Source organism: Oenanthe melanoleuca, chromosome 20 (genome assembly GCF_029582105.1).
Source record: "Oenanthe melanoleuca isolate GR-GAL-2019-014 chromosome 20, OMel1.0, whole genome shotgun sequence".
Lineage (NCBI taxonomy): Eukaryota > Metazoa > Chordata > Aves > Passeriformes > Muscicapidae > Oenanthe > Oenanthe melanoleuca.
In genome coordinates, this window is record NC_079353.1 from 6616677 (window position 1) to 6642051 (window position 25375).

Here is a 25375-nt window from a genome sequence, read left to right on the forward strand (position 1 = left end):
TAGCACAGCAAGGAACAAACACAGTACTGTATGTTTTGGTAAGCACAAGTCACATCTCCCTACAACCCTCTGATAACACCATTTTACACTCCTTTAGAAGCATGATATTAATTCCCTGATGTTCAGTGTGTACACAACAGCATTCACCTCAACTATACATGTGGTACGTTTATTGCATTTCCTTCTTCCTGTAAAAGCAGCTGATCCTCACCCACCATTCAGCAGTGCCCATTAAAAATTTCATCAGAGCATATACAAGGCCCTACAACATTTTAAATGATTGGTTTAATAATACAGAAATAGCTTCACAAACAGCATTAGAGCTACAAGGGTAGCAGTGCCAGCTCCTCTACACCTGACACAATTAACGCTGCCTTGACACCCCCAACCTTTGGGTACAAGAGCCCCTTTCTGCGATCCCACATGGCTGGTCCATATGTTACCCCAAGATGTGGAAGGAACATAATGATGGCCACTGACTGCTCTAAAGCTGATCCCACTAGGTTCAGTGAAGACTCTCGGGGTGTTTTTAGCAACTTTATCTCTGCACAGGCATCACCCGTGTAACTTGTGGCACAAACATTCCCTGCTCATCATCCACACCCCAGGACCTGATTTCTCCTCAACCAGCTCACTGAGCATGCCAGCAGGGACTGATGTTCATCCTAGACAGCTCACAGCATTTTCACCTACCCCTTTCATCTGACTGCAACTGTGCCTCCAAGTCCTCTGGAGAGACATAGAATTCCTGCTCCTCGCCTTCAGGAGGTTTCGGTTTACACTTCCCACAGCAACAATTACAGCAGCAGCACAGACAGCAGCAGCAATAGCAGCCTGTGATGAGCCCACAAAACACAAACAAGGCCTGCAGAGGACAAAAAACACAGAAATAGTCATAACCTGTGTCTACTGTGCCATGACCACAGAATTTGTGAGACTTGGATACAGAATCAGAGAGCAAAACCACTGCAGTGCAGACACAGATCTTAGTAGCTACAGCTTTGTACTTTATCACTGAGAAATACTTCAAATTACGTGCAAAAGTGCCTATGGTTTTACAAATTTTACACTGAGGTGAATACTGCCAGCCTGGTTTGCTTGAGTAATTTCTACAATTTAAGATAAGTGGACTATTTTGCTGCATCTGGAAGAAGGTACAGGTCTAATAAGCACATCTATACTAAAATCCAGGGGTACAACAGTTCAGGACAGGCTGTAACTTGCACAAATAACCCTGGAAAAGACTGAGCTGTACCAGCTGATGCAAAGACCATGATGTACCTAAGGCAGGGACCTGGAGCAGCCCAAGGCTGTGGGCATGGCTGAAGATTGATGCTCCCAATTCGTGAGCATGGCAGCTCCAAGCAAGCCAGGTCTGCCAGGTGCTTATCACAGTAACAATGAGCTAAGTTAAAGTCTTCCTATAAGTCACTGTGCAATTGTTTTTAAAAAAAAAATTTTACAGATAGCAACCAGCACAGTGATATAATTATTGTTTTCCTTAGGGGAATCAAGAGATGGAGGCAACGCTGGCAAAGAGTAGAAAAATGGACTCGTGCAATGAAATATAAGGAGATTTTCTGTGAGCCCAAGTTAACAGTCAGGACTCATTCTGCAAAATTACTGACCAGATATTATCAGAGAATACCCCCCAAATTCTCATCTCTTCTGAATTCACTAGAAGAGTCCAAGCTTCAATTAGTAACCCAGGTCTTTCTTACTAGACCTGTATCATTGGAAGCTCCTAGAAAAATACTTCTGAACTCAAGATCACAACACAGTAAGAGAAGGTTAATTAACCCAGTGTCAGAAATTCAGCAATTTCCAAAGGTAAAACCAAGAACAGTTATCAAATGGAGCTCTCTAAGAGTTTCCAATACCAATCCAGAATAACTCCTGTGCCCTTTTATTTACCTTTGCCCACCAGCTGGACAGCACGAAGTATGTGTTCACATTTTCTTCACCAAACTGCTCTGCTACATAGAGCCCCAGAGACCCATACTTATCGTAAATGTTCCGCTTTGTGGCATCGGTCAATATTGCGTGGGCATTATTGATCTCTTTAAATTTTTCTGCTGCCTCTGGATTATCAGGGTTTTTATCAGGATGATATTTCAATGCCAGTTTCCTGCAGAAAGAAAAAAGAGAATAAAACCTGGGGTTTGGGTTCCTGTTTTTTGATTTACTTTTTTTCTAATTCCATAGCCTGCCACTCAAGGGAGACTTTCAAGTTCCAACTGTTTTCCTTCATCTGTGATTCAACTTCCCTGATGATTCTTCCTTAGATGATAATAAAAGGCTACAGCAGTGTCTAGCTTAGTTCACAGGATTGACTTCAGACTGTTGGATTTGACCCTTGGAAATCCAATGGAAAAAAAATAAGAGACATTGAATAAAAATAGGTTTGGGTTTTTTTATCCTCAGCTCCAGCAATTTCCACCAGTAAGTTTTGCTCCTGCTACAGCAAAGACACACCACAAGTCTAAGGTATAGCACCAAAGAATAAATAAAAGCAAGTTGCCACTGCTTGAAGAGTATCTGAACTGCTGCTTCTGCAGTGTCTGAACACAAAAATAGAACAGACGATCACTTGTGGTTAATTCACCAATTCCTGTGCAGGAACAAAGTACTTTTCAGTTCAAGCTTTGCTAGAATAGAAAACACTTCTGAGTTTCGAGATATCAGGAAATCACAACGTACCTCCCCTAATCAGGCCAGATCTCTTACAACTAACAAAAAAAGATCAGATAAAGCATTGATAAATGTGCTAGTTCTCACATGGCCCAGGCTATTTACAGACCTCAGTAGAAATAACTGGCTAAACATCTCCTTATGAAGAGAAAATACGTGCTCCCAAGTAGAAAAATGACATGGAGCCACATGCTGGCAGTTCTCCTCCACCACAAAAGGTACTTGTCCTCCTACAGAAAATGACCACAAAGTCACGTATATGAGAAAGACAGGAGGAGTCTGCAGACAATTACATGTCAGCTTTGCAGTGGGGAAATGTTTAGACAAACATAAAACAAAGATGTGTGCAAGCACTTGGATGTGCCTGCAAGTATCTCACAGCATTTAAAAACCAGCCTGAGTGTCCCCTTGGGACATTTCACTGTGCATGATGCTGCTCCAGTAAATCATGTCCACAGCTGCCACTTGTGCCCCAGCCTCAGTGAGGGCTGAAATAATCACAGGGAAGTTTTATAAACCTGGAAAGGGCTTAGTCAGGCTACAATAATTAAATATTTTTATTTCCCATTTCCTACACGTACACAAAACCCCCACAGCCCCCAGGCCAGGAAAGGATGTTCAGACTGAACATGATAAAGGAGCAGCAGAGGAAGCAAATGAGCTGAAGGTTCAGGTAAGTGTGAAGCACCCACATTTCACCCCAGGATCTTGTGGGGTTGTTCCTCCAAAGGAAAAACTCAGTATTTCCCCTAGGAAAGTAAAATTATTTTCCAGTTGTTTAAAGATACTCAAACTTCCACAAAAGGCTTTTAGGAAGATAAAGCTATTTTTTGAGAATATGTGGACCTGATTTATTCCTAGACTTCAATATGCAGTTGCTATCAGTATGTAACTTTGGAAGGGAAAAAGCTTTGGTAAAAGTTAAAGACTAAAGGAAAACAATTTTGACAATGAGAAAGATGATGCTGACCCCTAGTGTAATCCAAACACATTGCCACTGGTCACAGCAGCAACTGCCTTTAAGCAGATTTATGGGGATTGTGGAAAGGAAAATGTTACAAGAGTCCTTTTTTGTAGTTTTTATTTGGTCAGTATGAAGCCAATTCAAGTGTCCAACTCTTAAGGAAAGAGATACAGAAAAAAAATAGTATTTTAAACTAGTAACTCCTCAAAGAACAAGAAATTTTGAACAGAATTCCAGGAAAAAGTAATCATTGGTGCTCTGTTTTCTTCCTTATTTGTATCTTTAATCTCTATCTCCCTGTGCCAGAAGTGGAAATGATGGACAGCAGGGCAGTTCTGCACATCTCTGGCACCCCTAAGACAGACACAAGGCTACATAACAGAAAGAGTTTAAGTCTGATCATAGTCTTTAAATTGTGCTCAATTTTAGGCAAGGACCTTTCAGAATGACACTGTGCATTTGAGACTTTAACTTACTAGATATAAGATTCAAAAATTTAAAGCCTAGGCATGTTTTCACACCCCATTTTGCAAGAAGCAACCACGTTTTCACCTGTTTTTCCCACATATTTTTCTTGCAAAAGGTCTAAATAAACCAACTGAGGCTCCTACACAAACAGACCATTTGCTGAACACTGAATTAAAGCCATTTGTGCTACTGGGACAGGTGTAAAACTTGAAGCTTTACCTGTAAGACTTTTTGATATCATCTGAAGTGGCATTTTTGTCCAGCCCCAGCACATGGTATAATGACTCCCCAGAGGTAGAGAGCGAGCGTTGCCTCTGGTCTGCCATCTTGAGCTAACCTGAGGAGAGAACTGGCCCCTGAAAAAAATATAAAGATTAAGAAATGCTTAAGGAAAGGAAAAAACAGACCTCTTGAAGGAAATCGTTCTCAAAAATAGTCTACATGTCAAGATTCAGCTTTTATAAAATGTGCTTTGAAAAGGTTCTTTACACATGCAGAAGGTTAAAAGTCATAAAATTCGGTGAATTCTCAGTGAAAACAACTATTACATTGTTGGCACAACACCAGCCACCCTAAATCTCCATTGCATATACTCAACCTCTTTCCAAACACCCCAAATCAAGAGCTGAGGTGCAGTTACTGCATAACACATCTCTCAAGTCCCTTCATCTCCTTTCTTAGTCTTACTATAAAGATAATTTATTTGTGATAATATCTATAAAAACAACGTGTCAACAGAGAAGTTGATGTTAATCCCCTCTCCCATAATTTAAAGTTGTGGATCCAACATTTAACATGCATGCTTAGTTAAAATCATGCTACTTGAAGATGGATTAACCTCCTGCTCCACATCCAAATGTGACAGACCCCAGAGGTGTCCCCTGTGCCATGCCAGGACCAGATTTGGTTCTGCCCTCTCCCAACCTGAGCAGATCAGCTTTGCTGTTCTTTAGCTGCAGAACTGCAGCCAGGATGAGCATCCAAGAAAAGACTATTGGCTATTTTTGGATTATGTCATTACAATTAGCCCACACCAGATTATGCAGCCTTTGAAAAAGATATTTAAAGCACCAGACTTTTCTAGTTTAACCCTATGTCTTATATAACAAATTAATAACCTCAGCTTTCACAAGGCAGGCTGAAAGCAATGCCCTGAGCCCTCACCCCCTGCACTGCCTGGGTGGAGCTGTGACCACACCTTTGCTTCTCCCAACACATGGGAATTGTCACACCCACACAACGGGGACCAAGTGACAACGATGTGCACAGACACATCACCACTGTCTTGCTCAGCTCAGGCCCTGCTGTTGATTCTCTGCCCCATGTGGCCTCTCTGATTTTACATCCAATTAATACTGGGCACCAGGTCCAGTTGCTTTAACTGGAATATACCAGTTCAACCAAACTTTCACCTAACCTCCTACAAGAAGCCTTTGGCAATTCTACCCAGTTTAATTTAAAGCTTCCTATAGAAGGGTATATTATTATTAATAATTATTATTATTAATAATAAGTGGTCTAAATTCTAATTCTCTGCCCAAAAATTCAAACTACACCCCATATCTGGAAGGTGAATGTGTGGGTAGGGAGAGAAAATATCATATTTTCAAGGACACTGTTCAGCACCAAAAGCTTCCTGTATGGGAGGAAAATTACTGAGTGCTGCAAGACACAACACAAACAACTCACTTATTTGGGCATAATGCAATTCAGGGAAAGGAAAACTGTATTTCAGGAAAGAAACCCTCCACCCAGGCACACAGCAGACACAACCCTCTGGGCAGCATTTCCCAAAGGCAGCCTCCCAGCCCCCTCTGCTCCAGAGCTGAGGTCAAAGACTGATGATCCTGACATGTCTCTGATAATCTACCTAATCACACCAGCCTGCTCCTGCTGCTTCCCAGGCTCTCTGCTCAGCTCCTCCTGCTCTGTGCCCATCACCACTTCCTCCCACCCTCCTAGGAACCTCCCTCAACTCCAGCACACCAGTCCCTGCCAGCAGCTCCCTGCCAAGGAGTGTCTGTCACTACTGCTCTTGGACAGGGACCTGAGAAGTCAGGAGGGGGGAAAAAAAGCATCCTGATTGGAATTTTACATGTTGATTTAGTCCTTCTGAAGAAGAGACTGCTTCAAACAGGAGCTTCCAGGGCATTATGGACATTTCTGCTAAAAGCTGCAGCTCTATTTAAGCATAACAAGCCTCCTGTAACATCAATCCAACGTGGCCTTGGTGACAGATGCTGCACATCACAGCCATACACCATGTTCTGCTTAACAAAATCTGCACTGTTCAATTAGGGCCAATTTGTTTAATAAAAATGAATTCAGTTTGACCCAGGCAGTATCTATCAGTCTGCAGGCACAGGGATACAATGCCACATTGCTGCATCCTTAATTGCTTCCATCTGAACAGTGCTGGGGATCCACAGCTTGGGGTAATGGGATGTTAGCATTTATTTCTCCAAACTGGTATGGGACACATTGGCCTTGGCAGAAGAGTGAAGGACAAGGCAGTGATGGGAAGCTTTTTACTTAAGGGAACAGAGGAGTATTATTATTAGGAATGCAACCTTTGGCTTTTTAAATAAGAAACAGACAATAAAGGTGCAAGTAATTTCCTAAACTGGGATATCATTTCTCCCACTGTTTTCACACGTGGCTCTAATTCACAATCCTGAAAGCTGCCCTGTATTTTTAAAAACTGTTGTGTTCAGCAGCAACAAGCCATCTGCTCCCTTTTCTAACCAAGCAGGATGCCCTGAAGAGGTTTCTCTGGGAAGGCTCTGGAGAAAGGTAATCTCCTGGATTAACTAGCAGAATGTTTAACCATCTGAGTGCCACAATATCCTCAGTCAGCTCTACCACAACAGGAAACTGCTTTCACCACCTTGCTGAAAAGACTCAGATTAAATCTGGCAGGTAATTTGTGGAAGTCAGCCTTAATGTTCTAATACATCCACTGAAAATTCAACCTTAGAAACACTAATTTGCTTTTCAGCTTCCCAAGAGAATCCCATCAAGTTTCATGAAATTGGTGATACCTTAGTTTCTGCTGACCCTTTTGGAAGTTGTATTTAACTCATTAAAATGGCAAAGTGTTATTACAGCCAAGGAAAAAAAAAAAAATCAATAGCTCTCTGCCAGCTGAGGGAATTAAATACTCACAAAACATCCCAAAGAATGTCTGCACTGAAAAGGGTGACAGCAGATCTGGTGTCTAGAAGCAGGGAAGGAGGAATTAAACTCCATTTGATCCGCTGCAAGATGCTGCACAGAATTTCAGTGGAAGTTGGCAGTGAGGGGGATAAAATTTTCCAAGGAAACATGCTGAGCTGTGTTGCAGAATGGAGGGTGGAGGTACTGACACCACTCACACAGATAGCAGGTGCTTAGAACAACACTGAACCACCACTGCTGGATCTAGGAAGGGCTACCTTGAAATAAAGAGATGGAAGGCTAATTCCATGGACAACACCTACAATGTGCTGGTGTCATTAGCCTCTGGAAGCAGACTAACAGCAGAACTTCTCACCTCCCTCGAGGGCTGAAGCACTGAGTTTTTACTCGAGAACAAGCCTCTGGAAACTGCAATCCCCAACTATCACTTTTCCCATCTCCCCCTGTGTAAGTTACACAGGCACTGCTGTCCCTTGAATTTCCTTGATGGAGGAAAGACTGCTCTGGGAAGGAGTTGTGGCTGTTCAGCTCCACTAATCAAAATCAAAAGGGGCACAGGATTTCCAACAACCTTAGCTTTAAAGATATTACTACAGCAGGATGCTGAGGCACAATCTCCAGAATTGTAATTTTCTCAATGCCTGTATACTCATCAGTTTAAGTTCCTAAAAATGAAATAAAATAATAAAACCACTCTCTGAATGCACATGCCAACACACAGACCTGTATCCAGGCGCTGTCCACAGCACTACAGTGAACTGTCTACACACACTGTGGGGAATCTGTTTGGAAACAGCTGCTCCAGAAAGTGAAATCCCACTGTAAAGGAGAAAATCCACCTCCTCCTGACACAGTGAATGATACCCACTAGACACAGGATAGTGGGAGGTTATTAACCTTAATGGACATTGTTTGCAAAGGAGTTTGGTTAAAAACAGCGCACAACATCCTCCCAGTCTTCCAAAATATTACCAGTAACAGAGAATGGAGGAACCCCCAAAAGGGAAAATAAGAACCAGAAGGAATGACCCAGACAGACTCAGAGAAGTGCTGGACAGCAGGAAGTTGTTGCTGTCCCAGCTTAGCCCAACCCTGCACATGTCTGTAACACAAACTATCAGGAATGCTGTCAAGCCCTCTACAATTACAGTTGTAAGAACATATTAAAAGATTATTAAAGAGTCCAGCTTAGAAATTATGTTTTGCCAGCTCTTACAAAAATAATGTCTAGTTGATACTTTATTATACAACTTTAGGAAGCACTCGAGTTATTTTAAGAAAGATTTAGATTCCACAAAGTATTGCTATGAAGTGGTAAAATCTAATGTTGGTTGAAGCTACAATTCCAGCTTTGCAAAGATTTCCAGTGCAGAAAATTAACTATAGGTGTTAATCTAAAACTGAATTATTCTATCCCAACCACTACTTATCAGTAAGAGTCTAAATAAAAACACCAAGCCTGAAAGCACTTCAGTAAATATTGATTTGTCACAGAAAGTAACAAGCACCACTGGTCTCCACATCCTGTCCATCTGTCTCAGAGTCACTTAGAGTTGTCCTCACAATCTGGTATTTTTCAAGGAAGAAAAGAACCAAAACATTTTTAAAGGGGAGACGAGAGAAGCATACACAAAATTATGTTACCACAAAAAACATGAGGTGTTTTAGCCTTGGCTTCCTGAGGTAGTAAGAGATTTTTATAGAAAACTTTGTTTCTTCAGCAATATTTTGGATTTAAATGAGAAGCTACAAGAACTTAAAAAAAATCCAGAACTCACCTAGTGTCTATTTCGAATATTCTAAGGTAAGTGATAACAATCTTCACACACTTCTAAAGCAGATTCTCCTAAAGACAAAACAAAAGCAAATTAGTTGTTCACCACTTCTCAAGTTGAGGATTCATTGATAAATTATCATCACATTACTGGACAGCAAAAACAAAGAAGTGTTTTGTAAATACTTGTACCACAAGTATATATTAAGTCCCCACAATGTAAACACTAGTCTTAAGAAATTATAAACTGTCAAAATAAATGACAAATATTTAAAAACACAGAGTCAAGGCCTCTATGGTTTAAATCAGAGCTTCAGTCTCTTTCCCCCAGCTTTTATCATGGGAAAGACACACACCTACCCAGTTGCACAGAAACTCTAATAACTATTATCTGTTTAAGACTTTGGACTCCTTCAACTTAGGCCTTTGTGAATGTATGTACTGAGAACATGAGAAGCATGTTTTTCAAGTTTTGGTAATCTGATGTGCTGTTAGAAAGTGTAAAGCAGCTTAGCTAACACAGCAGACCCCAAGCTCCAGCACTGGAGCAGCAGGCACATCCTGCTCTGGGGAGCAACACCAGCTCCTCTTGCCAGGACAGATTTCCACCAAGGAAACCACAGTGTCATCCAATCCACATTCCCTCATCCTGAAGCAGAACAGCCAAAGGAAAAAACAGTCTCATTTTGGTGTACAAGGAGGGAGAGAACCTGAGATGACCCAGCAGCACACACTCGGTCTTTCAGCAGTCAAGGCTCCAGATCAGCCATCACACGGAAATAACAGAGCAAAGGGGCAAGAGCAGCCCGGGAAATGCTACATGGTGCTATGGAAAAAAATCACTGCAACAGATTAATATACCTTTTGATTAAGCAGGTACACATCTAACCCACATTACAAATCACAAAGTCACTTATGCATTAGATGACTGAACAATAAACCTCGTGAGTGGAACTCCAGAGCAGCTTTTACCTGGCAAGTCATCACTTAATTGTCATACAAACCCTTTTAACAGCTTTCAGAGAACAAGCTCTGAATGCACTTGAGAAATAAACTCCCCATTGAATTTATAATTAGGCCTTTCATGGGCTGGAAGGTTCCAGCATGGCAAACAGAGATGTTGGGAATGCACCCAGGGAGCTGCTGGCATTGCTGCCCACAGCAGTTGCTTGGTGCCATCTGTAAGAAGCTGCTTGATCCAGCAGCACATCCCTAAGTGGGTATGAATGAACCAACCAACAACTCAATAATCAGCTTATTGTTAATGGATCTGTTTAGCTCCTTTGATAGGAACCAGCAAAGGATTTTTCCTGAATAATGAAAGGCAGGAAGTTAAACTTTCCCAGAGTCTGTTCAATACCAGAGGGTGGACTAACTCCCCAAGGAAAAATGTCTTGTTTTGTTAAACTACAGAAGCTCCCAGGTTCTCTGCCCAGCTTTCTTCATTAAAAAGTAACCCACAAGAAAATTCTTTAAGCATTCATAGAAAGCTGCAGATTGTTAATGGTACTGGCAACCAGAATTATGGCTTCCTATCCAGATGAAGACCTCCTCTAACTGTGCCACTGATTCTGTTTCAGACAGCAAGCCCAGATCCAAGTACACCGACAGTCAAACTATGTTCAATTTATGGAAATAAAATGAGTAGAACAGGAGAAAAAAGCGAAGTCCAAATGTAATTGGGAAACAAATCTACTTTGAAAAAATGAGCTATCCTGCTAAGGTCAGAATTAGGCATATAATGATGTAAATATCATACAATGATGTGTGGATAGAAGGCTCAAACACAAGATCCTGGCCCAGGCCTCATCAAAATTTTATCAGCAGAATAGCACTTTTTACAGCACTTATATATGTAATAGCCAGCCAAGAGAGACTCAAAACATACAGTGAAGTGTTGTCTTAATCTGGATGCAAGCAGCAATATTTCCTTCAGTCTCACAGCTATGCCAATACCAAGTTTCATTAAGAGCAGGCAGCCTGATTTACAGTTGAAAATAACCAAACAAGACAAAAATAAATTCCCAAGGAAACTGCTTCTTGTAAAAATCAAAGCATAGGAGAAACCCATGCCAGCTACCTTGCATCCTCCCTTCCCCAGTGCATCGTCCCTGGCAGCACTCAGCCCGCCCAGCACCACCCAGGGGTTTGCTCCCTCCGTTTCTGTTGCAACTGGCAATTCCAATTTAGTGACTCAGGAATGTTTTGATCTCCCCATCCAATCTCATTATTCAGCCGGCCAGATCCACTGACCCAGAGCTCTACATAATACCCTGCTTGTAATTACTTGTAAATATCCCCCCTCCTTATTACATGATATTCACAGTCCAAACAAAAGCAGATAAGATGAAAGGACAGACGCTGGAAAAGGAACAGGAGTGTTCAAAATCCACATCAGTGCATAACACCCGGTTCTTCAACACACATGAGAAAAAAGGAAGTCTGGGGAGAGGAACATATAACTGTTTAAGAATCAGAAAATACAGAAATGAGTATGAAAATTAGAAGAAAAAAGATTAAAGAATGATGAAGATAAAAACAAGCAAAGCTACACGAATGCAAACTGAATTCAGCAACGCATAAAAAATGTGGTAAATTTTACAACGCAAAGGAAGAAATTCACTTGAGGAGGTTGCATGCTCTTGCAACCATTTTGCTCATAACAAAACCAGCTCTCCCAGCCTTATGTCCTGCTGTATCTTCCCCATATACTGGAACCATAAAAATGCTCAGCACCCTTCCTCCTCTAACCAAGAGACAGATACTCCCTTTTCCTTGCAGAAGTCAGACATGTTCTCAGCTCTACTGGACAAAAAGCATATGTGTTTCTTGAGAATTCAAACCTCCTCTGAGAGATGCAAGAGAATCCTTTTTACTGAATAATTCTACTGACAGAATTGTCCTCATCCTGCTCCATATGTTGCTACCAGAAAAGGGGAATTATCCTCAGCACACGTTGCTTCATAATCCATCTCCACATTTTCAGGAGCTGTATCATGGTTAACAAGTATTCAAAGAAATAAGGCTGCAATTAAGGCAAATACAACAAAGCAAATCAATATACAAAACAGAAACTCCCAAGTCTTTATTTTCACACCCCTTCTTGCTTACATGATTTGCAAAATGAATCATTACTGGAAAAACAATGTGAAAAAGCTGAAGGGAAAGCAATCTGGCAAACAAGTGCCTGCAGAAGACCACCACTATTTTAAAGCACTCTTCTTTGCCCTGTAGCTGTCTTGAAATGAAGATTTTTAACCTATTAATTGGAACACTAACATTTCCTATCTCATTAAAGCATCCAAGAGTGTTTTGGCAGTGCTTATATTTTTATATCACAGCACAGAAGCCTTTCAGCTGAATTTTGCTATTCAGTCTGTGACCTTTTAATAAAGATCATGTGAGAGATCTTGTACCCATAAAAACATTATGTTTTAACATATAAGTCCTGATGGAAAGCTGAATATCCAGGGAATTAAATTAAATGCATATATCTCCCAGAAAAAAAGAACTTTACTGTGTCCAAATCCATCTGCCTTGGGAACAGAGGACGTCTCCTACACTGAAAGACTGTGACACTAAAAACTTCATTAAATTCTCTTGAGTTCTTTTTAAAAAATAGAAACACACAGCTTTTAAATAATTGAAATATGGAACAATATAATTTTTCTGCTAAATTCAAATCTGAACCAACATAACATCCACCACCTCTGACTGCAAGAGAGGTTACACTGAAACTTGTGATAAACTTAACTACAGCGACACAGTGTTGTTTCTCTAATGAGCTTAGCAGATTAAAATGTAACCATTTAAGTCTGATTGACCAACCTGTTATAAAGACTTGTGACCTTGTACCCTACAGTAAGATTCAAACCCACTAAAGAATGTTTTCTGTAACAGGGGAGAAAATATGAAGTATTGGATTTGCATTTCTATCCTCTCTCCTCAATTAAAATAATTATTCTAAAAACCTGAGGGGGGAGGAGGTTAGTGGATTCTCTACTTAGGATTTCATTGCTCCTATTTAATCTTTCAGCAATACTGAATTATTGTTTATCATCACAGTACTTTATGTGCAGAGTGCAAGCATCACAAACTGCACATGGTTGTAAAAAACCGTATCTGCTTAGTTAAAAATCTCTGAAAAATCAGCAGTTCTCTTTGCTTTGTTCATTATTACTCTTAATTTTTCCTCCCTATAAATAGTTTTTGAATCACTGTGACTACTCACTGCAAGTTCACTAGAACAAATTAGCCAACCCACAACATTCCCTGCTGTGGGTGGAGTGATGCTGATGCCACTTCTTCTGGTGAAGAAATACCTTAAACTTCTCCAAAGACATAAAGCCCCATTTCTGCTAAGTGGGTTGTATAAACTACATCAATAAAAAAAAATCCCTCATATTATTAATGACTATATCGATACAGCCTAACCTTTAAAATAGAAAAGAACTCTTGGAACAGATGTGTCTACTCACATAAAAATGAGATTTATGCTATTATGTCACACCTAATGTAGGTAAGACAACTAAAGGCTTTTAAATAGGAATAAAAGAAAAAAGAAGTCTATTGTCTTGTGTAAGAGAAGGTTGAGAAAATCACAGCAGTTGTCAAAACATAAATCCCTTGACAGACTGTTACAAAAAGAGAATTTAAGGAGACAACGCTGATCCAAGCAGCCCCTTTTTACAGCACAGGAGGTTTTTGCCTGGTCAAAAAGGAGGAACAAAGAGAGGTTACAAAGTACAACAAGAAAGCCAAATAAGCAGTTTGAGACACAAAAGGAACAGAAAGGAACATATCTTTCAAATTACAACTTGGCTGGCAAAGGGCAAGAAAAAGATTTATCTGAAATTAACTTGGAAGGGCAGGGCAAGGTGGTTCCTCTCTGTGCTCATCGACAGCAGTAGGAGATGGAGGGGAAAAAAGTTCATTCCTATATTCTTTTCCTATCAGTTGTGAAGCAGATGAAAAGTTAAATGAGGATCTCCCCATTCAAACAATATAAAAAATGTAAAAGTATGGCCTTACAAACTGCAAATCATATACCAAAATTATTTTACACTTAATTTGGTGTTAGAATTGCTTTGTCTTCAAATAAACACTATAAACACTTTTGGCAGTTTCAATCATGAACAGCTTTTGTTAAAGACTTTGAAATGAAGACTTTATTTCAATGAGTAAAAAAGCAACAGAAGGCAATACTTGTATCTTCACCTTCATCTAAAATGATCCACCCTGGTGCTTCCCTTTTGAGAAACTTCTCCCATTTTCAGATTATTAATTTCTGCTCTTTGATGGTTGTCTCTCACCAAATACACAAATGTTCCTCTTGAAAAGTTATTAATAAACAGGCAAAATAAGCAGAATTGAGCAGCAGAACTTACAAAGAATTTATATTTTCCAGAAACAACCACCCAGATAGCTCAGGAACAGAACAGCCAAAATGCCTTTATATGATTACCAGGAACCCAATGTCACTGCCTCTTTCAGAGCCTTTCTATTTCACAGGATATTAGGTTTTATTCTAAAAAATTAAGCTGATTTATTTAATAATACAGACAGAAAGTAAACTTCCTCCTTTCCCATTTACTTTTACCTCTTGTATCCAATCAGCTCCTCCAGCCTAAGGTGATGAATAATTATTCAAGCAGCACATGTATCCTCTCAGTTAAGTTCCAAAGGCTTTAGTTCCAGAGATTACTTCTCCTGCAAAGTTAAAAAATTAGGTGTATCTAAAGATCCTTTCGTCTCCTAATTGCTCAACTGGATTTCCCCAGTTTTTGTGGAGGATGGGGAGGAGACTATTTAATAATTTCACTTCCTCATAGAAACTAAGCAACTGGTGTTGTAAAATATATTTTAAGCTTCAGAAAACCCAAATAAAAACAAAACCAATAAAACATCACCAGGAGCAAGGAGTGCTCTGATTAAAAGGGGGGCACAGGCTGTAGGTGAAACCACTGTGACCACAAACCCAAACAAACCAATACCCCCAGAGACTATCTCCAGGATACAGATATATATAGATATATATATATGTCATGGAAGACATTCTTCACTTCATGCCACAGATTTCTCCCCTCTGGGTGGTGTCAGATGTTACAGAAAATGGTCTAAAAGCCACTATGAGTTTCATACCTGTCCCATTCAAATCCCCAACACATGGACATTCAGAAACATGAAAGCAGTTAAAACAACAGAATTCCATTATAAAATCTGAACTGACCAGCACAGCTTGTATTATTTAAAATTTCTACTTGTTGTTTTGGCAGGAAAATACAACCAAGTTCCTTTTGAAGGCTGGGTGATGCCTCCACTGCAAATATTTCTGTTTCTTCTCAGGTGAATTAAATCGGAGCCCATGTCCAGGGGCAACACACAGTAAATAACAAGAGAAAGCACCTTGGGGTAGAGAACATATTTATTCCCTACTGATCCCAAATTCATCCCTATGAATACGATGCTAATGTCAAAATATTCTTATAATATCCCCAGTACACCCCCTGCATGTTGGAGTCAGCTCTTTCAGCTACAAATACCCAAATAAATCACAGAGCTGGATTAAAAACAGCTTTAATTTAAACTGGCATTCTCTTACAGGAAACAAACTCTTTGGTATTTTCTAACCATACAATGTGGTTTCACCAACAAAAAGATTTATTTTATACTACTCCCCCACAAACCATAACAGTATTTATTTCCCCTGTTCTCCCATTCTGCATACATTTAATCTGCAGACTGCCTGATGAAGGATGTCCTCAGTTCCACCACTCAGTCTAGCAACAGTATTTCATGGCTGCTTAAAAAGAAAAAAAAAAAAAAGCCAGTCCATAATTTAGAAATAATAAGGCAACAAAGAATGCATTTATCCTACTGATTTTCACACTAACTCACTGGTGATTTAATAAGAAAAGACACAGCTTGAATTTCAGACCATAAACTTAGCTTGAAAACCTGACACATCAGGAAAATCCATGTTCAGCCTTTATTTGTAACTGAGTTTTCTAACACTGTAATTGGGTAAGAATTAGAACACATATAGATTTTATACACTAGGTTTTCAGACAGGAGTCACATTTTCAGAGGGCTTAGAACCAAAAGGCCACTATTATACTGGGGCATAATTTAATCACTGCTATTCCCAAGGCCTTTCAGTTTCAGCACAAAATATGGAATTACCACATTTAGTCTTCTTCCACCTAAATAACTGATAATAAAGTCAGAAAACCTTATGCATAGTTTTTGACTGATGTTTTTATTCCTTCCTCTGATTTTCACTAACACTGGAACATGACAGATGTCTCTTCACTCTGCCTATACCCCTGATGTGATGCCATCAGTGCAATGTTAAACCAGGGTCATTCCTACATGTATTCCTCAAACCAAGGGTATGTCCTCCTGGAGATCCTTAACAGGAACAAAATTAGTTGTAAAACAGCACCTTTCCTCATGTAGAGTTATTTTAAAATAATATTTTATATATCTACACATTTAAACAGCCTCGAAACAGCAAAAAGAGTGAAAGTCAGATCCTTTTTAACAGCAAGAGGGACTCCCTGGCCTTTATATGAAGAACATCAAAAAAAAAAGTCACAGGAAGAAATGTGGTTTTAAGATAAACTGCAGGAAACCAGGGTAAGGAGTTGTGCATTACAGGACAACCATAGGAAATTCTGGGTTTTCATCATCCAGGATGTTGCATCCAAGGTAAATTCCATGCCAGGCCCAATAACAAAGTCATGTTGGCTGCTGGCCCTGCTAATCCAAAGCACTCAGGAAAGAGTAAGGTAGGCTTGGGAAATTACCCTGTGCACCTTCCAAACACCTTCTTATTAATTCTGACTGCCTGGTTTTCCCAAGTCAATTGTGAAGAGCCAATGCTGTGCCATTTTAAAAGTGTAGGAAGAATGAAGTGAGCAAGTGTGGAAATCAGGAATTTTGTAGGAAAATATATAGTTAGACATTCATTAGAGTAAATAAATATCTTCCCTAATTACTGTCCAGACAAAAATATTTCTATTGAACATACATTTATTCTGCTCTGTGATAAAAATGGTCTACTCCAAGCAAGAATGATATTTCCCAGCATTATCATTAGAGCCTTCAGAAGGACTGACTGATCAGGGATTTGTCAAACCAAACCCCAAAATGACTAATTAAATTTCTAAAGAAAAGACATGCTTCAGACCCTACTTTTCCTCAACCACACAGAGCAGAAGAACATCAAGACACACCTCAGAATTGTACACATGGAGAAAGCAGGGTCCCTGTGTGACAGAGCTCATTAGGCATCCCACAGAAAATATTCCTCAGGTTCTCAAAGAACAGCAACTCAGAATGGACCTAGAACAAATCTATTCACTTCTCTGAACACTAACTGAATCTGGCTTTTAAATTCTATTTAGAACAGGAATCTTTCTGGTTATAGCTTCCCAGAAACAGGTCACTTCAGATTTCAGTGGATTTCATGGTCCCTTCCCTCCACCTCAAGAACAGCAGGTGAGATGCCTGGGAGTGCTGGGAAGAGTGCAGGACTCAGAACCTCCAAACAAGGTCCCATCAACCACTCCAAACCTCTTCCCCATCCCACTGCACCCACCAAGGTCCCCTGCCCAAAATGCCACATAGATCAATTCAGGTGAGGAACAGCAGATGGGTCCAATGTATCAGATCAAAGCTGACATCAGTCTGATCTGGAATTGCACTGGTGGATGTGGACTAGAGCACATCTTAAAAAAGACCAAACCCAGCACTGCTTCAATTCCCTGTCCAGATAATTTCACAGGGATCCCATATGGCCTTTGTGAAAGCACATGAACATTTATTAATTTTATTCCCCCTCCACCTGCTTTTATCACAATGTCACGTGTCTCCCAAAGGCAGACTGCAGTCCAGACTCTGAACAGGATCTTACACATCCCATTTTGTCTGCTCATACCCCTTCCTGTACTTCTATCAGAAGCAAGAGCATCAGCTTCCATGAGGACCTCTGAACTACAGAAAAAAAAATTAAGACATTACTTAAAATATTTTTAACAAGAATCTCTTAATTGCTTACCCTCAGGAAACTCCAGAAGCAACCTGAAATTACAAGTATCTCATTTGATGGGGCCTAGCCTTGGTAGAAAGAATTTCCTGCACCTGGTATATTCAAGATTACAGCAGATATTACCAATAGAAACTGCCCACAACATCTGGAGTTTGGACCCCAAGTCCCCCTCCTCTCTACAAGCAACTTCAAACCTAATTATGTGTTTCCAGTAAATGTCCCTGAATCCTCAAGATGTGAGAAGCAGATTCATAAAGAAAATTCTCTGATAACTGACCCTGGCAAAGGCCTACATAAATAAAACTGCACAGCAACAGAGACCTGCTAAGATATAAAATAAGTAATGGCAGATGGAATGGAAAAGAATATTTTCATTTGAAGTACAGCCAAAAAATTAAAGACATAAAAGGGGAAATGCAAAGAGAAGACCTCTTTGAGTTTCTGCTTTTTGGAACTGCATAATAGGTCACTGTAATGACATCAGAGAACTCTGGGCTTCTCCTTTCCCCACTGCAAAACATGAGCAATCCAGGGGTTCTGTACATTCACTTTTTCTACAGATTGTTCCTTAAAAGTCACAAAGCTTCCAGAATCCCTGACACTGAACACAACCTTAATAAGACCCAGATGAGACCAAAGAAGGACTGTGAAATTCCCTGTGACCAAAGCACAAGCAGGAGGGTGTAAGTGCTCCTAGAGCAAGCTGTTAAAAACAGTTTCTGACAGATATATAAATAAATATTCTCAGAGGGAAGAGGAAGGCCCAAAGGCAGGAGGGGAAAATGTGGGGTGCTGGTGGATCCCTGGTTTGTTCTTTTCTGTCACTGGTCTTAGATACTGCCTGTGATTGCAACCAGATCCACTGAACTGTTTACTTGCATCATTCATTGGTCAGAAGCCATCATCACAAAAATACCAGTTAATGAACACAGACTTATGTCATAAAACAGAAAAAAAGGTTCCTTAGTGATGCTTTGGTAACAGGTAACCAAACACTACCATGATTTTTGTTTGCTCAACCATTCACCCAAAAAAGTTTAGATGATGGCACCGATGTATAAAAAGAGAAAAACAAATAAAGAGCCCCAACCTTTCATTGAGAAACTCTATTCTCATTTACAAAACCCTTGAGCAGATTATGAAAGAGGAGACAGTAGCTGCTAATTTAACTTGGGCCTAGAGGACTCGTTCTGTTTGCACCCCTGTGCACCACAAACCTTCAATTTTCTCCTTTCAATACTTGCACAAGAAGATGAGAAACTTGCACCCAGAGGAAAAAGGCACTAAAATTTTACAGAATTTGGCACTACAACACACTGGTGCTGAAAACACTTCATCATTAATGAAAGAGGAAGAAAAAGGCTTTAAAAAGGCACATTTCAGTGCAATGCAGATACAAGATAAGTGGAATTAGGAGGAGTTACCAGGACATAAGAAATTTTAACATATGATAAAACATTCTTATTCATGTTCTCCCAATGAAAAAAAAACCAATGTATGACCAATGCATTAAAACTTCATAACTAATGCTACTAATTAGAATTAACTATTGTATGCAAAAAAAAAAAAAAAAAAAAAAAGGCAACCCTTTTTACTGGCTACCATCACTTTATTAAAAACTTTTAAGCAATCTTTTGAGGCACTTTCTGGAACACAGGTCTTTCTATCAGTTTGCATGGCCTGAAATAGGAAGCAAAGTGCTTCTGACAGCAAAACATGCACTTTCCAACAATTGAGCTTTGTATGTTTTTATTGATTAAGACAATATTTCAACCAAGCTTCTAAGGAAATCCTAAGATATCCCAACATTCAAACTGCTTTCTTGCAACAATGAAAGTAGTCATTGGTTAACCAACCACCATTACCACGGAGCAGCAGTGCTGCTTAATTCAAACTACTTCAATTATCAGAGCACCTGGAAAACAACTTCTTCAGGTTAAAAGAAACAGCTCAATCCTTCCCTTTGGTCCTGGGCATTGGTGATGTTCCTCATTCCTCCCTCTGGATTCTGCCATGACCCAAAAGTCCCAAGGCCCAGGTGGCCATCCCTGAGACAGGGGACAGGCTCATGCAGGACTCTGTGCCATCTGCTGAGAAGGTGGGGGTCACCTCACGGAACCCCAGCTATGGCCAAGCCGCCCACTCCTGCTCCTGGAAAACATCCTCTTCCTCAGGCCAAGATCCTCATCTCCCCAGGCAGAGGCAAAGCCTAATACAGAGGACTTGCACAGCTCAAAAGCAAACTGTGAGGGAAACCAGTTAATGTATTAAAACAATGTTGTTCAATGGATAGACAGGACTTGCTGAAGGCCCTTCCAGCCTTCAGTTGTGCCTGCTTTCCCAGAGATGATATTCTGGCAACTGAGTTCATAAATTGAAAAAATAGAGTCAGAACAGAAACTTTCATATTTAACCTAAAACATGATTTCACAAGTAATCTAGTTAGGCTTCCATTCATACTCCCTTATCACACTGTTTAACACAGACAAAAGTCCTTCTTGAAGCTCACCATGAGAGAAACTACAATGAATAACAGCATTAGTGCTGACAACCACCACCTGCCAAACATAGAACCTGTGAGGGCAAGGAGTCTCAACACCAACACTCTTGCTGTTGGGCTCCTGGAATCCCAGACTGCTTTGGTTTGGAAAGGACCTTGCAGATGACTTAGCTCCATCCCACTGCCATGGGCAGGGACACCTTCCATGAGACCAGGCTGCTCCAATCCAGCCTGGCCTCGAACACTTCAGGGATGGAGCAGCCACAGCTTCTCTGGCAACCTGTGCCAGGGCCTCACCACCCTCACAGGGAAGAATTCTTCCCTAGTATCCAGTCTAACCTGTCCTCTGTCAGTGAAGCCATTCCCCTTTGTCCTGTCACTCCAGGGGCTGGAGTCACTTAGGTACTGGCAGGGGCTCTGAGGTCTCCATGGAGCCTTCTCTTCTCTTCTCCAGGCTGTACAACCCCAGCTCTCTCAGCCTGTCTCCAAGCAGAGCTGCTCCCAGATGCTGGGAGCATCTTCATGCTGTCCTCTGGACTCCCTCCAGCATGAAAGTTTTTAAGTCATACTCTGTTACTGCTCCATGTTTTCCAAAGCATGAGGATTCAAACTCCCTTCTGACTCCATGGATGCCTTCACACAGCACAGTGAGTGATGTGAGAAGCTTGTCCATACCACAGCAGCATTCCAAGCCCTGTTCCCATCATCTGCTGCAAAACAAGCCTCTGGCAGCTCCAATCATCCCAGGCAACTTCCTGCTGCAGCCAGGTTGGTGATGGTGCCACCTCAGCCACAAACCAAATCAACTGCCTACAGCCCACTGCAAACTGGGACAGGCTACCAACAGAACAGAGATGGATCCCTGGGCACTGGGAAAGACTGAAACAGTGTTTGTACTTCCTGGGAATAATCAACACAATTATGGTCTACATTAGGAGGCAAAACGTGCTACAAAACATTACTTTTTTCAGGCACCCACTGATAAAAGATGGTTAAATATAACACACAGCCACTCTGGGAAGGAGGGGATTCTTCCACTTGAGCCTCCAGCCTGCAATTTATCAATGCAACACATCCAAAATTTAGGAGGAATATGACCATGCTGCATCATCTCCTCTTCCATTTAAACACTGCAGACAATCTCGAAGATGAAATAAATGAGAGAGAGAGAGAGAGAAGTATTTATTTATGCTTACAAAAAGCTGTTAGGATTTTTCAGCCAATCTCCAAAGCCCGAGTTCTCCACAAAGCAGATTCTGCACTGCCAGCAACATGATGAATTTCTCCAAAGCCCTTAGAGCGTGGCAAGAAAACCATAGGAAGCTGCCCAATAAAAATAAACTTCTTTTCATCTTACACTCTATATATTAATGTCAGTTTCTCTTCCACTCCAGCTTCTATTTCCCTTCTTTTCTCCCTCCCAGGGCATAGCATACTTGATTTATTAGAGCTAATTCATTAAAGCAAATGAATTTGGCACCTATTTCTCAGGATCTCTTAGTCAGATTAGGATTCTATCATATTCCACCAAAAGGAAACAAAAATGCAAACACTGATCCTAAGCAACCTAGAACCAAGAGATGTCTGAGAAGCTGAAAACGCCTCTAATGAAATTGCAGTCAAAAGAATAAATTCCCCTTCAAGGAGGCTGCTACAATTCAAGAATTTAAATAGGTCCAATCCTGACGCACTTCCAAAGGAAATCCTTGCAGCTCTGCATACTTTGGAGAGCTTAATTTACCCAGAGAAATGGGTGAACCACCACTGCTCAGCCACTGGGTGACTGCGGCCTACAAGTTTTTGCTTCAAAAGCAGCAAACTAACACAGTATTTAAGCACACACACCGCATTTCCCTTTCCTGACGATAAGCTGCCACTAGGCAAACATCAGCAGAGAGAATTAGATTATTTCACACCCATCTGAGATGATGTACCAAATTTATATCCTTTTTTTTTTAAGCCTTACCGCAGCACAGACAGCTCAACAGCAGTGTCTCACAGTGCACAAAAATTAACACCTCAACAAAAACAAACCTAGAAAAGATAAAACCCTTTGGCTTTCCCTGTTATGTCAGACAGAATGGCTGTCACCTTGCTCCCCGTGGAGCACCGGCTCCATCAGTGCCCACTAATAAACTCAAGGCTTTCTGTCACTGGTGTGGAACAGTCAGGTATTGATACAGCACAAAAGCAGGAGCGAGGCGTTATCAGGGAATCCGCTGTCTCCGTTCGGTCCAGTTGCATTCCGTATCTCCAGAATTACCTGACCGGAATTCTTAATTTGAGAGCCAGAAGACACTGCACGAATAAATAGAAATATGCTGCCTTTGCAAGTTCACGTTATAAAGGCTGGATTTGCTTCCCGCTGCTGCTACGTCATTCATTAAGCACCTCATCAGCCGAGCGGCTACTAATTATTTCGATAAAAATTAAGCAGGATAATGTAAGGAAAGGGAAAGGAAAATAACCACGGCTTCTGGAGAGAGCCGGAGTGATTCACGGCTCCCACTCACACAGATGACTTTCATGTCGAATTCACCTTTCCAGGCCTTTTGTTCGGGGCTTTTCCCCCCTGCTCCAAGGAGTTGGGGGGGGGGGGGCGCGCGGGCTCCGCACCACCACCGGGGACCGAGGCGGGGGGCTCCCGGGGCGGGGGGTCCCTGGGGCGGGGATGCTCGGCGGGCGATGCCCCCGGGCAGGGAGATGCCCCCGGGCAGGGAGACACCGGCGGGCACATCCCACCCTCCCCCGGTCCTCCCGCCTCGCCGCGCCGAGCCCCCCCCGCCACCGCCACCAGCTCCATCTTGGCCTCCACCCGCGGCCCGGCCCCGCCGCGCTCACCTGCGGCCCGCGGGCGGGCGGGAGCCGCACAGCCCCGGGCGGGCGGGGGCGGCCCCGCGGGGAGGGGGCGGCTCCTCGGGGCCTCGCGCGGGGCCCGGTCGCGGCGGCGCGCGCGCTCCGCCCTCAGCGCCGGTGCCGCCGCCGCCGCCAGACACCGACCGGGACCCGGCCACGGGAGGAGGCGGCGCCGGAGCACTGCGCATGCGCGGCCCCGACACGCAGCGCCCCCGCCGCGCTCGCGCGGGCACGCGGCCGCAGCGCCGGGAGCGCGCGGGGGGATCCCGGTGGGAATGGAGGGGGCGGGGGAAGGGAAAGGGAAAAGCGGGAGGGAGCGCGGCAAAAACGGAACTTCCCTGACCGGGAATCGAACCCGGGCCGCGGCGGTGAGAGCGCCGAATCCTAACCACTAGACCACCAGGGAGCGATACGACCTGGTCTCTCTCGCCGAACTTGAGGTGCTGCCTCTCGGCCAGCCAGAGACCGTAACATCGGGACTGGGGCTGCGCTAGGACCGGAGACTGCGGTACAGGGGGCGGGGGCTGTAGCTCCCCGTCCATCACAGGAGCCCGGGACTGTGGTATAGAGAGCTGCAGTGGGACTGGCGGCTGCGGCACAAGGATCGGTGGGGCCTGGGGCCGCAGCTCCCCGCAGGAGTTGGCGGCCGTCGCACAGGGAGCACTGGGTCCCGGGCTGTGACACGGGGGTCTGCGGGGCTGGGGCAGAGCTACAGGGGCTGCAGTCAGGGGGCACAGTGGGGGAGCCGGAGGCAGCACACGGAGCACCCCCAGGACATCACCCGAGTGCTGCAGGCCGGAGCGTTCACTGCTTTTGGGGCGCTGTCCGGGCACTCAGCCCGCTGCCCGCACACCGACCCCGGTTCTAAATGTGCTTTGGGGAGCACCTGCACCCCCTCCCGTTCCGAGAATCCCATCCTGCCTCCCCAGTCCCACCCCGGCCCTTGGGGTCCTCAGGAGCTCAGTGTAGGGCCGGTTCCCTTTATTAAAAACGAGTGCTTACAATTAGGGCAAATGAGGTTTTTAAACTCATGAGTCTGTTTTTCCCAGTTGCTCAAGTTTCCTGGCACTCCTGGCTGTTCCCTGGGAAACATGGCTATTTCCTAGTGTTGGGTAAAAGCACAGCTTCCACCCATCCAGTGCATCCTGGAGCAGGTGACCTGGAATGGTGATCTCGGGAGCACTGGCTTGTTATCCCTCCCATCACTCCAGCATGGTCCTGCTGCTGTGTGGCTTCTCCGTGAGGCTCTAATGGCCTTTCCTGTCTGCTGCCTCTGAGTCACGTTTTAAAGAGATGAATGATGATGGATCCTGTTTGCCAGCAGAGTCATCCCCATGAATCACACACCCACACCCTCTCCTTTCTCCAGCTCCATCCCCAGCCCAGCTCTTGCACCTTTGCCCATCCAGAACACCAGCTGCTTGTGGGGCTCCCCAGCACTGACCTTGGATCTTGCACAGTCTGCACTCAAGAAGAGATGCTGAGCCCACGCCAGCACTCCCAGGGGTGCAGCAAGTGGGCCCAGGCTGGCAGCCTGTGACCAGCACTTGGCTCTGGACACTGCCCACTTGGCTGGGATGAGCAGAGGCTCCTGCTGCTGGGGTGGTTGTGCAACCCCTCTCAGACCATAAATGTCAAATTCTGTAAAAAACATTTGTGGTGGTTTTGGCTGAGGGTTGGGACATGGTGCCAGCAGGGAAAAGTGGCTCCTTCCTGGATTTGCAGTTACTTTTCTATTCTGCCATTTATCTGCTTTGTGGGACGGAGCCATCTGCCCTCACCTCAGCCTGGGTGCTCCCAGCATCTCTCCTCCAGGATCAGGTCTCATACCAAACCCTCTGTCCTTAGCTTCACTTGGAGAGATGTAGTTTTACCTAACGAAGTGATGTAGGA

At 42.9% G+C, this 25375-nt stretch overlaps 1 protein-coding gene and 1 non-coding gene across 4 annotated transcripts in view; both read right to left on the minus strand.

The window, feature by feature from the left end:
• DNAJC5 (DnaJ heat shock protein family (Hsp40) member C5) overlaps nucleotides 1-23647 on the minus strand; it is a 30451-nt gene extending 6804 nt beyond the window's left edge. Inside the window, exons 1-7 of one of the 3 annotated variants that reach the window (XM_056507372.1) lie at nucleotides 23468-23647; nucleotides 15802-15873; nucleotides 14674-14783; nucleotides 9079-9146; nucleotides 4343-4479; nucleotides 1915-2128; nucleotides 694-865 (exon numbers count right to left, since the gene is read on the minus strand). In XM_056507372.1, coding sequence (XP_056363347.1) covers nucleotides 694-865; nucleotides 1915-2128; nucleotides 4343-4449 — 493 coding nt within the window. In that variant the 5' untranslated portion in view covers nucleotides 4450-4479; nucleotides 9079-9146; nucleotides 14674-14783; nucleotides 15802-15873; nucleotides 23468-23647. The remainder of the gene's footprint in view (nucleotides 1-693; nucleotides 866-1914; nucleotides 2129-4342; nucleotides 4480-9078; nucleotides 9147-14673; nucleotides 14784-15801; nucleotides 15874-23467) is intronic. The other 2 variants (XM_056507373.1, XM_056507374.1) reach the window with 2 other exon arrangements.
• A 169-nt stretch (nucleotides 23648-23816) lies between these two features.
• On the minus strand, nucleotides 23817-23888 carry TRNAE-CUC (transfer RNA glutamic acid (anticodon CUC)). The gene has a single exon. It is a non-coding gene; the product is annotated as a tRNA-Glu (tRNA).
• Between the last annotated feature and the right edge of the window lie 1487 nt (nucleotides 23889-25375).